The 12,939-nt window shown below is 40.8% G+C and overlaps 1 protein-coding gene across 1 annotated transcript; it reads right to left on the bottom strand.

The window, feature by feature from the left end:
* Nucleotides 1–662: 662 nt before the first annotated feature.
* On the bottom strand, nucleotides 663–12,939 carry LOC136886785 (uncharacterized). Its single transcript, XM_067159591.2, has 3 exons — nucleotides 12,808–12,939; nucleotides 8,940–9,086; nucleotides 663–817 (listed from the first exon to the last, which is right to left on the bottom strand). The coding sequence occupies exons 1-3, from the start codon at nucleotides 12,937–12,939 to the stop codon at nucleotides 668–670; spliced, it is 429 nt and encodes a 142-aa protein (XP_067015692.2). The 3' UTR covers nucleotides 663–667.

The following is a 12,939-nucleotide window of genomic DNA, read 5'->3' as shown; positions in this document are numbered from 1 at the left end:
TGTATGAAAGTAGCAACAAGGGTTAAAGAACATCGCAGGCACTTTGCCAGCCAGAGAAGTCTGCTGTGGCAGAACATGCTATACATAATGTCCATCAAATAATTTTAACAAAGGTGACGGCTATATACTGAGTAGATCATGGCTACCCTCCATAGTTAACTCGTCAACATATTTCTCCGTGACTCTGGAGGCCCTGGAATGAACTACATGTCTAAGAGGGTCTCTCCATCTCGAGTCTGTTTACTATGGAGAGACCGTAGCCAATTTGCTTTGCTGTTGCTCTGAAGACGATCCTGGTCGCAGGATTGAAACGCGTCAGCTGGTATTTATTTATTATTACACGACCTAATATATCCAAATAATTATCATAATGTCAAAACAACTTACCTGATAGGAAGTACCGTCTACTCGCTCTTCTGTAATGTAGCGAGAGTTGTATAAATCATAGCGGGTTCTAATAGCCCGGGACCCGGATATTTATGCAAACCTCATGACAGAACGGTTGTCTGGGTAAAGAATACTTGTTACTTGTTTTAGTATGTTCATAATATTTAGGGAAACTTTCTTACCTTCTTGACACCCTACGTATCAGTAATTTATATAACTAACCATTTATTAGTATTCTTCGTTAGGACATACAAAGTAATGAATTATAACTTCCTGACAGTCAGTGGTTCTCTATGACGCCTTTGAAATGTAATGACAGGATGGTCCTGTGGAACATGGTGAATATTAAATCCAGAATGTATTCTCCTGGTGGAAGTTGTGGTGGAAATACTGTGGGGTCCACAACAAATTTGTCGATGACGTAATACCCCTGAAACAAACGAAAGCAGATCTACTTTCCCATGTTTAGTTTATCAACAGCACTCTGTGCTCACAAGTCGATAAAATTCAGCTCAGGTATCGCCAGAAAGTCGCTAAAGTAGGTATAAATGTAGAGTGGAAGTGCTAAATGATCCATGAGACAATGTTATCTGTGTGATAGCGCCGCTTTTCCAAATAGATTTAATAAGCGCCAACATATGGCTGAATCTGTATGTACACAGGCTGGTGCCATGCTACTGGGTCTAAGTGCCAGTAGGTGATGCGACAGTACTTAGTTACACTGGCGCCACAGTAAGAGACGTGTTGCGTTTTGCCACTTACAATGGATGAAGTTGATAACTAAAGTTTAGCTTGAGGGATTTTCGACATGCTTGAACACAACGGACCCTGTATTCATTAAGAAGGGAATTCCTCAAGGCGGTATTATTGGACCTTTACGTTTTCCGTATTTACCGTGTTCCGTATTTACGCGAATAATCCCCGCATCCTAATTTTAAGAAGGCTCATTTAGGAAAAATGAAATGAGCTAAAATTCTTCCTGCCGAAAGGGTAACGTAGGCATAAACAAACATTCCACATTACTCCTCGAGTTCCACGCTGTCCTTAAGCAAATATGAACATGGCGAATATAGCTACTTCGCCGGAACATATTTGAGATAATATAAATGGATTATCACTGCTGTAAAATATATTTGCCGTGAATAATAGCAAGTAGGCCTTCTTCCGTGATAGGTAAGAATAGGCAATGGGCTTGATTTGCTGTAGATAGGAAGATTCTTTGTCTCTTGCAACACTGGAATCCTCTCCTAAATTACGTAAAAATTGGTTACATTCCTCGTCTAAAACACTTTGAACACGTGGTCTCTTTTTACTCGGATAGTAACACGACCCGTGGTGAATAATTATTGCAATGTAAACACTTTAAACAGACATACCTGCGAACGGGTTTGTTAATTTTGCGATACAGTAAAACCTCATTAATCCGAAGTCGTAGGGACGCTAAAATTGTGCCTTCAAATTACGTGATTTCGATTGAAATGTCAACTCTTGCCGCGTCACAAAATATTCCAAGACCCATTCATGCGTCCAATCACCTTGATTCACAGTTTAAACCTTTCAAATGCCGTGGGAAAAACTATTTCCGAAATGTATCCAACAAAGTTCATTTCCATTATTCAAATAAAGCACTGGGATAAATCACTGGCAAACATAACCTCACTGGCAAACATAACCTCACTGGCAAACATAACCTCACTGGCAAACATAACCTCACTGGCAAACATAACCTCACTGGCAAACATAACCTCACTGGCAAACATAACCTCACTGGCAAACATAACCTCACTGGCAAACATAATCTCACTAGCAAACATAACCTCACTGGCAAACATAACCTCACTGGCAAACATAACCTCACTGGCAAACATAACCTCACTGGCAAACATAACCTCACTAGCAAATATAACCTCACTGGCAAACATAACCTCACTGGCAAACATAACCTCACTGGCAAACATAACCTCACTGGCAAACATAACCTCACTGGCTCCCCTGTGCATGTGCCTTATTATTTGAATTGCTCTACTGTTAGCATTTTTAGAAATCTTGACGAAAAATTGCACGGAAACATCATGGCTTATCGAACATTCCTGTGACGAGGGGAGGAAGTCTTCCGCTTCCGTCTGCATTGCAACACACTACAGTGACCCAATCTCCTTTAAAACCATAAGTCCGTTTGATCTCGGCATTCATTCAGTTTCATCGGCATTGACAATATTTGACATAATTGTTCGTTGCGTACGAATGTTTCGCCAACTGTCGGCATCGCCAGTGTTCGCATCTGCTTCTCCGCACACTGTTTGCTACGTGATATTCTCACTTCTTTTAAACGCTGAATACAAACGGATTACAATTTCACTGAAACTTCGCAATTACGAAACACACTGTACACACACCGAAGCGAGTAAAAAGTGCGGAAAGCTACTCCTGCACCTTCCGGAAGACGAGTTCTATCGTGACACTGACAAAATTCGAATAAAAATTACTCTGGAAAATAATTTTTAAAAATGTAAAGGCAGTTTTGAACTAAAAGTCTTGATTGTTTTCCGTTTAAATGTGGCACATGGGTGTAATTTCCTTCTATCTTCGGTTACACAGACATAACTGTACATCCAGTATCGAAAACTACGTGACCGACGAGTGCGTTACCAACCTTGACGCAAATAAAACCCGCACCCCAATTTCGTGCCCCATTTTTTTAAATATGCGGTGATTATTCGCGTAAATACGGTAATTGATATGAGTAAAGTAGTGCAATCAGAGATAAGGCTTTTTTCAGATGATGTTTTTCGGCACAGAGTAATAAATAATTTACAACGATGTGAGGAACTGCAAAATGACCTGGATGATGTTGTGAGATGGACAGCAGGCAATGGCATGATGATAAACGGGGTTAAAAGTCAGGTTGTGAGTTTCGCAAATAGTAAAAGTCCCCTCAGTTTTAATTACTGCGTTTATGGTATGGAAGTTCCATTTGGGGGTCACCGTAAATACCTAGGTGTTAATATAAGGAGAGATCTTCACTGGGGTAATCACATGAAGGGGATTGTAAATAGAGGGCATAAACATCTGCACATGAATATGAGGGAGTTTAGGGGTTGTTGTAAGGGGGTAAAGGAGAGGGCATATAAGCCTCTGGTAAGACCCCAACTAGAGTATGGTTCCAGTGTATGGGACCCTCACCAGGATTACTTGATTCAAGAACTGGAAAAATCCAAAGAAAAGCTGTTCGATTTGTTCTGGGTGATTTCCGACAAAAGAGTAGCTTTACAAGAATGTTGGAAATTTGGGGTTGGGAAGACATGGGAGAAAGGAGACGAGCTGATCGACGGAGTGGTTTGTTCCGAGCTGTCAGTGGAGAAATGGCGTGGAATGATATTAGTAGACGAATAAGTTTGAGTGGTGTCTTTAAAAGTAGGAAAGATCACAATATGAATCTAAAGCTGTGTTTCAAGAGGACAAATTGGGGGCAAATATTCGTTTATAGGAAGGGGAGTTAGGGATTGGAATAACTAATCGAGGGAGATGTTCAATAAATTTCCAATTTCTTTGCAATCATTTAAGATATGGCTAGGAAAACAACAGATAGGGAATCTGCCACCTGGGTGACTGCCCTAAATGCTGACCAGTAGTGACTGATTGATTCATTGATAATACAAATTCATCATATCCAGCCACATTTATTATTTGTCACACAGAGACTTTGCTCTCATGGAAAAAGTTGCAAAGCATTCAATAACACAGACAGTAAATCACTGTACCTTAAGGAGGTGATATCTGTATCAAGATCTACCAGATAATACCTGAGATTAGAGACGATTGAAAAGATTTTATATTCCGAAAAAAGCTTCACTGAGGTTCATTGACTCGGCAAAGACAGGTATTCGTCCCTGCGAGTGAACAAATACAATCCTGGTTTTGTTTATTTTCTAGAAGAACACCATTAGCACAGTGGAATTCAAGACAGGAATTACTGTTAAAGGACGATGTGTAGGTTCATCTTGACAGCCTGCCTAAAGTGCCTGAAACATTTGACAATGCTTGAGTTCATCGAAGAAGATATACGAAATGCGACAATGATATTTCTAGTGTTTAAATTTTAGATCCCTCGGCACTTAGCTTAATTAGTAAGAAATAACTGCAGAGACTTCCATCGTTTCTATTTTTAAATTTATTTTTCTCATTTGTTTGTTGAATTGAAACAATAATACTTTCGATGATACCCGATCTATCGCGTTATACGAATGTGTAGGAAGAGATGCATGCATACGAAGGTGGATCGAATATCTAAGCAAGTTTCATTGTAAAATTTATCAAGCACCCTAGAGTATCATTATGTACTCGTTTGTATTCAAACACGTTACTACACAAAATAATCTATCCCTAGTTCCCAATACGCAGACCTTGTTAAACAGTTAACTATATCACTACCATACAACTCAGATAATTTAGAGTTTTAATCATTCATATTCGTGTATAATTCAAAAGTTTATCGCGGATTCTTCACGTTCCTAACTAACAAAACGTGCTAAATTCGAATCTTATATAGTTTAATTCAGAGGAAAATTAAAAATACCCTATTAGAATTCATAATCTACTATCCCCAGACAGCTTTGTTAGCAGGCGTCTCGTCAATATATACGAGAGATGGTGCATAAGTTATGGCAGGAATTCGGAATCTGCCAGACAAATGGTAGTATACAAATGGGAGTGGAGGGCATAAATTGCAGGGGAATGTATGGAGAATACCGAATAGGTTTATCGGTTAGGACATAAATCGAGGAAACTCTCAGCCATGAAATCCTTGTGCTACATAATTTTTTATCTCGGAGAGGACAATGAAAAAATGAAATGTCGTATGGCTTTTAGTACCGGGATATCCCAGGACGGGTTCGGCTCACCAGGTGCAGGTCTTTCTATTTGACTCCCGTAGGCGACCTGCGTGTCGTGATGAGGATGAAATGATCATGAAGACAACACATACACGCAGCCCCCGTGTCGTAGGAATTAACCAATTAACGTTAAAATCCCCGACCCGGCTGGGAATCGAACCCGGGCCCTCCGAGCCGAACGCCAGTACGCTGACCGTTCAGCCAACGAGTCGGACAAAGAGGACAATAACCTATACGGTAGATCCTCAAAGTAGTTCACTAGATTGTACACATCACATTGCCCATGATGTGATAGAGGTTGGATACCATTCGCCTCACCGTGTATGAATTTAGATCAAAATCGTACGGAATCAGGTTCGGTGAGTTTGGCAGCTGTTCCAAAAGATGCATAGTCAAATCCACCTGACTGAGTATGAAAGTCCCATCGCCCTGTGCCTGGTACCTGTCCAATACACCGTCATCTCGTACTGTGTCCATGTACTATGAGAGTCATGCTTTCAAGGACATACGCCCATTGTAAAGTAGCGCCATGCAAGTGCGAGGAAAAAATAGTTGCCCAATCCTTGTATTTTTCGCAAAGAGTATTCAGATCAGGAGATTAAGGGTGGTGAAAAGATATCATGTGGAGATTTTACTACTCACAAAATAATGATTATAGTCCGGATATTCAGACAGTAATAGGTTAGAATATAAACCAACTTACCTGGTAGGAATTGTCATCTACCCGCTCTTCCGTGAAGTAGCGAGAGTAACATAAATTGTAGGGATTGTAATAGGCCGGATCCTTAAAATTTATGCAAATCTCATTGCATAACTGTTGTCCGGGTAGAGTACACTTGCTATTTCCTTTAGTATGTCTGCATTATAACATATTACAGCCTTATCATCCCGGCTCTAGTAATGATACTTACAGGTTCTATTGGGCAATTCTGTGTTCTGTTGACGTACTTAAAGAACATCTCCGCGTATTTATTAATTTGAACTATGTACAGCTCGAAGGGAGTCGGAGGTGTTCGGAAGGATGGGACCCAGACTCCATTGTTCTTCATCTGGGCGACCATTGACACCTAGAGAGAATAACAAACAAATTATTACTAACTTTGCGATCAAGGTAAGTAACATCACCATGATTCGACTTGTATTTAATCATGTTATTTTACCACATGTTTTAAATGTTTTAAATGAGGCTATTACTATTTCTAATTTATCAATCAATGAGGTAACCGACACACTAACAGATGGGACGCACGTGAAGATAAAAAATTAGATCTACATAAACATATAGAGGAGATTACGGGTGCCATTCGCAGGAGCTGACAGGAGAGAAGCGCTGGAAATATGGGTCTGCTGTCGAGTCCTGCTCACATCTTAAACGAAATACCGGACCAACGCTTTAATTTCTGAGGAGATCAGAGTCAAGGACGGGCTCATGGAGAAGATCGGACGAGCAATCTTGAGATACTTTCTCCATATTTCATTGAAGAGGGAAGTCATGGAGAATATTGTGTTAGCAAAGACTTTTTCAGGAGGGACGCATCAGATGTGTCAATCGGAGGACACTATTTGGGAAGTTCTTAGTGTACGCTTCGCGCCTGGCTGAAGATCGATGACTTAGCATGGCAAAAATTCTCCATGTGATAGAGTTGTGCTAACATGGCCTGTCAAGGGGAAAACAAAAAACAAAAGAGATAGAGACATGAACCGACTTCCGACATTTGAAATTTGGACATAGGCCTATCGCAGAATGTTTCGTCCCATGGGTAATTCACTTGACAAGCGATGATGTACTACGTTGCGGTGAGAAATCAATTAAACTCTTAACCTTCATGAAAGACAGGAAAACAGCCACTTCCGTCACATTATCAGAAACTGCAAGTAGATCCTGATAGAATACAATAGAAGGTAAAGGGAAAGTAATACCAACCAGTGCAGATTCTACCACGGCGTATCGTGCAGCTTATCAGCTGTATCAGAATGTTATATATGGACACCAGCAGTCAGGTACTCAGTGCCATCGGTAACTCAGAGAGCTTCCGCGTGAAAGTAGGTATTACCACACATCTTCTTCATCACTTGAAACTGGCGAAGTACTGTTCCTTCGACCCTCCATTACGCCGACGTTGAACAACCCCTCTCCCGGTAGAGTCTCAGCTTGTACATAAGATTGACGGAATATCTGAAAGTGCATAGAAATGTTGGCACCATCCATCAGGACATAAATAATTGTAAAGACAGATGTGTCAGATATTTTGGATCTGGGCTTCGGATTGAATTTGGAATTAGCAGTAATAAATGCGACCTGCATCCGAAGGAGGAAAGTCCCTGGCGTACTTTGTGTCAAAGGAATGCTTCCTCAACTAAAACCCAATATATATCTGTCAATAATACGTCCAGCTACGCAATATGGAGCTGAATGCCAATTTCACGCTATGGAGATACGAATTTTCCACTGGCTCATGGTCATCTCCCTAACTCAACACACGTGGAAAGACACAGCTCCACTGCAAATGGGCATCGAGCGGGAACGTGGGAAAGGACCCTCTGATGATATGGCCATGTTCTATGGGCAGCAAATTGCACATCTCCTAACCTCGCCTTCCACTTTGACGTCAACGACATCCTGCATGAAAATTGGATGCGGTAGACATTGGATCGATGCAAAATGACGTCTATGTACGTGCAAAAAGGCGTTTGAGGAGTGGAAAGAAGGATACTGCAGGTGCGTGACAGCGCTAAGATGAAGAAACGTAGGACGTAAAGGAGAACCTGAGAAGAGAAGATTTTCCTGGGATTTGAAACTCCGAGATTGATCCGACGTCCACGATACAGTAATGTCAAAACATCCATGATGGTCTGCCTGCATCCTTCTGTGAAGAGACTACAAGAAGGAGAAGAATAGCAGGAGGGTACTCGCAATGAGGAGATGAAGAGATAAGTTAGGAATGAAGGCGATAAAGGAACTGAAGGTGAGAATATGAAGCAGCTTCGGTGCTAAGGTAAATGTAGATAGAATAGTGAATTGACGCCAGTCACAAGTATACCCGCCTTCACGACGGTTATGGTATGAGTTTTGCATAAACATTAGGGATACGGTCAATCAGAACCTTCTGGATTTTATGTTACTCTCGCTACATTACGTAAGAGTGGGCTACGCGACAAGATTTTAGTTTGCATTCTGAGATGATTACTCGCTAAATATCCGGAGTCTAGGTATAACAACCAGTAATGAAGGGGTATGAATTTAGAATGAAGTAAATTGAAGTTGGAGATGCTACATTTCTTGGACTTAACTATAGAAGGGATGATAACAAATTGACAAAACAGATATTAAAGTACATTTGGGATAAAAAATCAACAGCGAGCTTGGTACAAAAGATAAAATATTAGAAGGAAATAAAGTAGGAGAACAGGAAACGATAGAAAGAGAGATAAAAAAGGTTGTAAGATTGGAAATATTCCAAGGATTAATGCAAAGAAGCCCAGTCCAAAGTGGTCTGAAGAGAGAAAAGTAAAGCATAGTGCAATGATGAAGGAACACTGGAAAGTACGGAAGAACAAACAAGAAGGAAAGACGAATTGTAATTGGCATGTGGTCCCTAGCAGGCCTCATTGTCAAGAATAAAGCTTGAGATAGAATAAAACATCACATTGTCTTTATACCTGTGTGGTGCACGTTATTTCCTTCTTCACGTTGATGTAACCACTCATCTTCCTGATGTTGTCTGACTTGTCTCTCCTCACGGAAGATGACCCGTTGCCGTATTCAGGATTTAATGTGATCTTTCCATCGAGCAGATAAATTTCAAACTGTGAACAGTCCAACAACATTTTGATCATACTGAAGTACTTAGTGACATGTTATGAATAGAGATAGTCTAATGTTATAATTCAGAAAATAAAATACTAAGAAATTTTATGTTTTTATTATTATCGTACAGCATTTACGAGCATAATGTGCAAAATTATACAATGTACATGTAAGTTAAAGTGAATAAATAATTAAACTAGAATGTCCACTTTCGACATCCAGTCCACTGCACTTGGTGTCAGTTCATGCAGAGCTCGTAAACCGCCCTTAAATGCTAACAGTGGACAGCTCTCAAAACCATGAAACAGTGTCTGCTTCTCATCACTACACTCACACGCAGAACTTTCACATTATCCTCACTTTTTCATCATATATCGGGACCTGCCGTGGCCTGTTCTGAAACGGTTGAGTTTTGACCAGTCATGTCGAGGAAGATCGAAACATAGCACTTTCTTCATTGGATCCTTAATCAGAAAGGCGTTGGTGGGTGGACATTGTTCAAAGAAGACAAAGTTTGCAGACGATATATCTATAATTACTCAGAGTACGGATTTGGCACACTGTGAGGATGTACTTACCATGTGTGACTATTTTCATAAAAAGGAGACTCCAGCCAAATCCTAATAAAACGGAAGTAACAGCATTCCACTTGCATAACATGGAAGCTAATCGGAAGCTACATGTGGTTTTTAACGGAACAGAGTCTCCCACAAATTCTTCCCAAAATATCTGGGTGTCACACTGGTTCGATACTTGTCGTTCAAACAGCATTGTCTGAACCTGTTAAAGAAGCTGAGTACAAGAGTCAATCTGCTGCATAAACTAGCGGGCAGCAACTGGGGAGCAGATGCAAACACTCTTCGTACTACTTCACTTTCTCTATCATACTCGGCTGGTGAGCATTGTGCTCCTGTGTGGGAAAACAGCGTACTTTCGAGCAAGATTGACGTCAATGAAACCATGAGAGTTGTTACTGGTACAGTAAGGTCCACTCCTACTCAGTGGCTGCCTGTTTTAGCAAACATTGCTCTTACAGATGTGAGAAGAAAAGCAGCAGCGAAGGTACAGTTGCTCAAGAATACCTTAGCTCACAGGAACTAATTTTGGTTCAATGCCTTACGACATCCACCTGTGATGAGGTTAAAATCCCGGAATACACTCTGGACTGATCTACACTCTCATGACAAATTCAGTGTAACAGCAGAATGCAAATGCCTTTTCTGGCAGGATCTAGTGTTTACAATGCACTATGTCTTCTGGTATGGGCTAGAGCAATTTTGTTACTTTCATTGATCTGTCTCAGTCTTATCCTTGGCTTTGACAATATGAAAGTGAATGAGGTATGAACGATGCTAGTAATGCCGTTCCTTGTGCAGCCAGTCCCTGCTATGAATGGTGTGAAAACGTTGCTCATAGGGTCAGTCGGTGAATGCATTTCAGTGGGCTTGGCAGACTGATATGTAATAGCAAACTTCTAGCTCGGTGAGGAAAGCAACGTGAAACTACCTCACTCCTCATTTCCCTAGTACGCCTCTTCAGTGACGCCTAGGCCATCTATGACAGCTGGTGACAGAGCTGTTGATGATCCAACCAGTCTTAGGGCTGAAGACTGAACAACAATATCAAGCAAGTATTGGTTGAGAAGGTCTGGTTTCTTCATCCCACTTTCCTAGGAGTTCTTGCTTTGATATTTCATTATTGTGGTGAATGGGATAACGCAAATTACTGGATGGCATAGGAATATGGTATTATAGGAAAATAAATTTGCCATGGGATGGTCCAATGAAAAAGGCACAGAAAGGTAAATAATGATGTTTTCCCCAGGAAAAGAACTCACGATGTTCGACCTCATGGCAGCTGTTTACCTACATCATCCTGGCGAATGAAAAAATAATTTCGCTGAGTATACGTATTTTTCTTTAAAAAGTACAAACGTCGTGGCCAAGAGAGGTTCATTGTATGTTTCTTCTGAGGTAGATATAACAGTCTATATTTGATACCAATTTCAGGTGTTGAAATCTTCCCGTTTTCTCAGTACTGCTGTGAATGACAAACAGAATTGAGCATCTCATACATGGAGACAATAATAGTAGCAAATTACGCTACAATTGCAGCTGCGTTCACTGGGGTTACCATCTAGACTTGACCCTGTAGTACAAAAATGGAAGAGGTTTTCTTGTTGTTTGTTTAGTCCTCAGCCCGAAGGCTGGTTGCATCCTCAACAGCTCTGCCATCAGCTGTCATAGATGGCCTAGGCATAACTGAAGAGGCGTACTAGGGAAATGAGGAGTGAGGTAGTTTCCCGTTGCTTTCCTCACCGAGCCAGAAGTTGCTATTACATATCAGTCTGCCAAGCCCACTGAAATGCAAGCACCAACCAACCCTATGAGCAATATTTTCACGCCATTCATAGCAGGGACTGGCTGCAGAAGGAATGGCACTACTAGCATCATTCATACCTCAGTCAATTTCATTTTGTCAAAGCCAAGGATAAAGCTGAGACAGATCAATGAAAGTAACAAAATTGCTCTAGCCCATACCAGAAGACATAGTGCACTGTAAACACTAGGCCCGCCAGCAAAGGCATAGAGTCTATCTTATCCTACTATAATAAATAATAATGTTAATGCTTTACATCCCACAGACTACTACTTTTATGGTTTTCGGAAACGCCGAGGTGCCGGAATTTAGTCTCGCAGGAGTTATTTTACGTGCCAGTGAATCTACCGACACAAGGGTGAAGTATTGTAGTACATTCAAATACCACCGGACTGAGCCAGGATCGAACCTGTCAAATAGGGTTTGGAAGGTCAGCGCTTCAACCATCTGAGCCACTCAGCCCGGTTGCGAAAGAAGTGGCCGTGGCCTTAGTTAAGGAATAAACTGGTGTGAAAATGGGAGACCACGGAAAACCATCTTCATGGCTGCCAACTACCTCATGGATGCGAGCTCACGGCTACAGCCAATTCATTCTATTATTATTATTATTATTATTATTATTATTATTATTATTATTATTATTATTATTATTATTATTATTATCATTACTATTTACACTCCGCTTTTCGTCGAACTGACAAAGATAGTTTTTATGGCGATGATGGGATAAGAAAGGGCTAGGAATTGGAAGGAAGCGACCGTGTCCTTAATTTATTTACAGACCCAGTATTTGCCTGATGTGAAAACGGGAAACTAAAGAAAACCACATACAGGACTGCCGACACTGGGGTTCAAACTCACCATGGCACGATTGCAGCTCGCATCTATTGCCGACTCGTTCTGTTTATTATTATTATTATTATATTATTACCGATCACTATATCTGCAGTCGCTTAACATCGGCCAGTATCCAGTATTCGGGAGATAGAGGTTCGAATCGCACTGTCGGCATCCTTAAACATGGTTATCCATGGTTTCCCATTTTCTCACCAGGCAAATGTTGGATCCGTACCTTATTTAAGGCCAAGGCTGCTTGCTTTCCACTCCTAGCCCTTTCCTATCGCATCATCCCCATAAGATCTGTCTTCGTCGGTGCGACGTAAAGGAGGTTCCAAAAATATTATTATTATTATTATTATTATTATTATTATTATTATTATTATTATTATTATTATTATTATTATTATTATTATTATTATTATTGAAAAATACCTAGCAGACCTGTTTTGCTTTCAAGGAGACGGTGCTGACTCAGACATGCCTTGAAATTTCTGTACTTACTGGCCATTTTCCATCAGCACCAGGAAATGTCGGTGTAGAAATGGTGACAGAAACGCCAGGAAATCGTCCGAACTGCCCAGAAACATCCACGAGGATAGCTGCGAATAACAGAACACTACCGCAGACCTTCAT

The sequence above is a fragment of the Anabrus simplex genome, chromosome X (assembly GCF_040414725.1).
Source record: "Anabrus simplex isolate iqAnaSimp1 chromosome X, ASM4041472v1, whole genome shotgun sequence".
Taxonomy (NCBI): Eukaryota; Metazoa; Arthropoda; class Insecta; order Orthoptera; family Tettigoniidae; genus Anabrus; species Anabrus simplex.
This window is presented reverse-complemented; position numbering and strand designations above follow the sequence as displayed.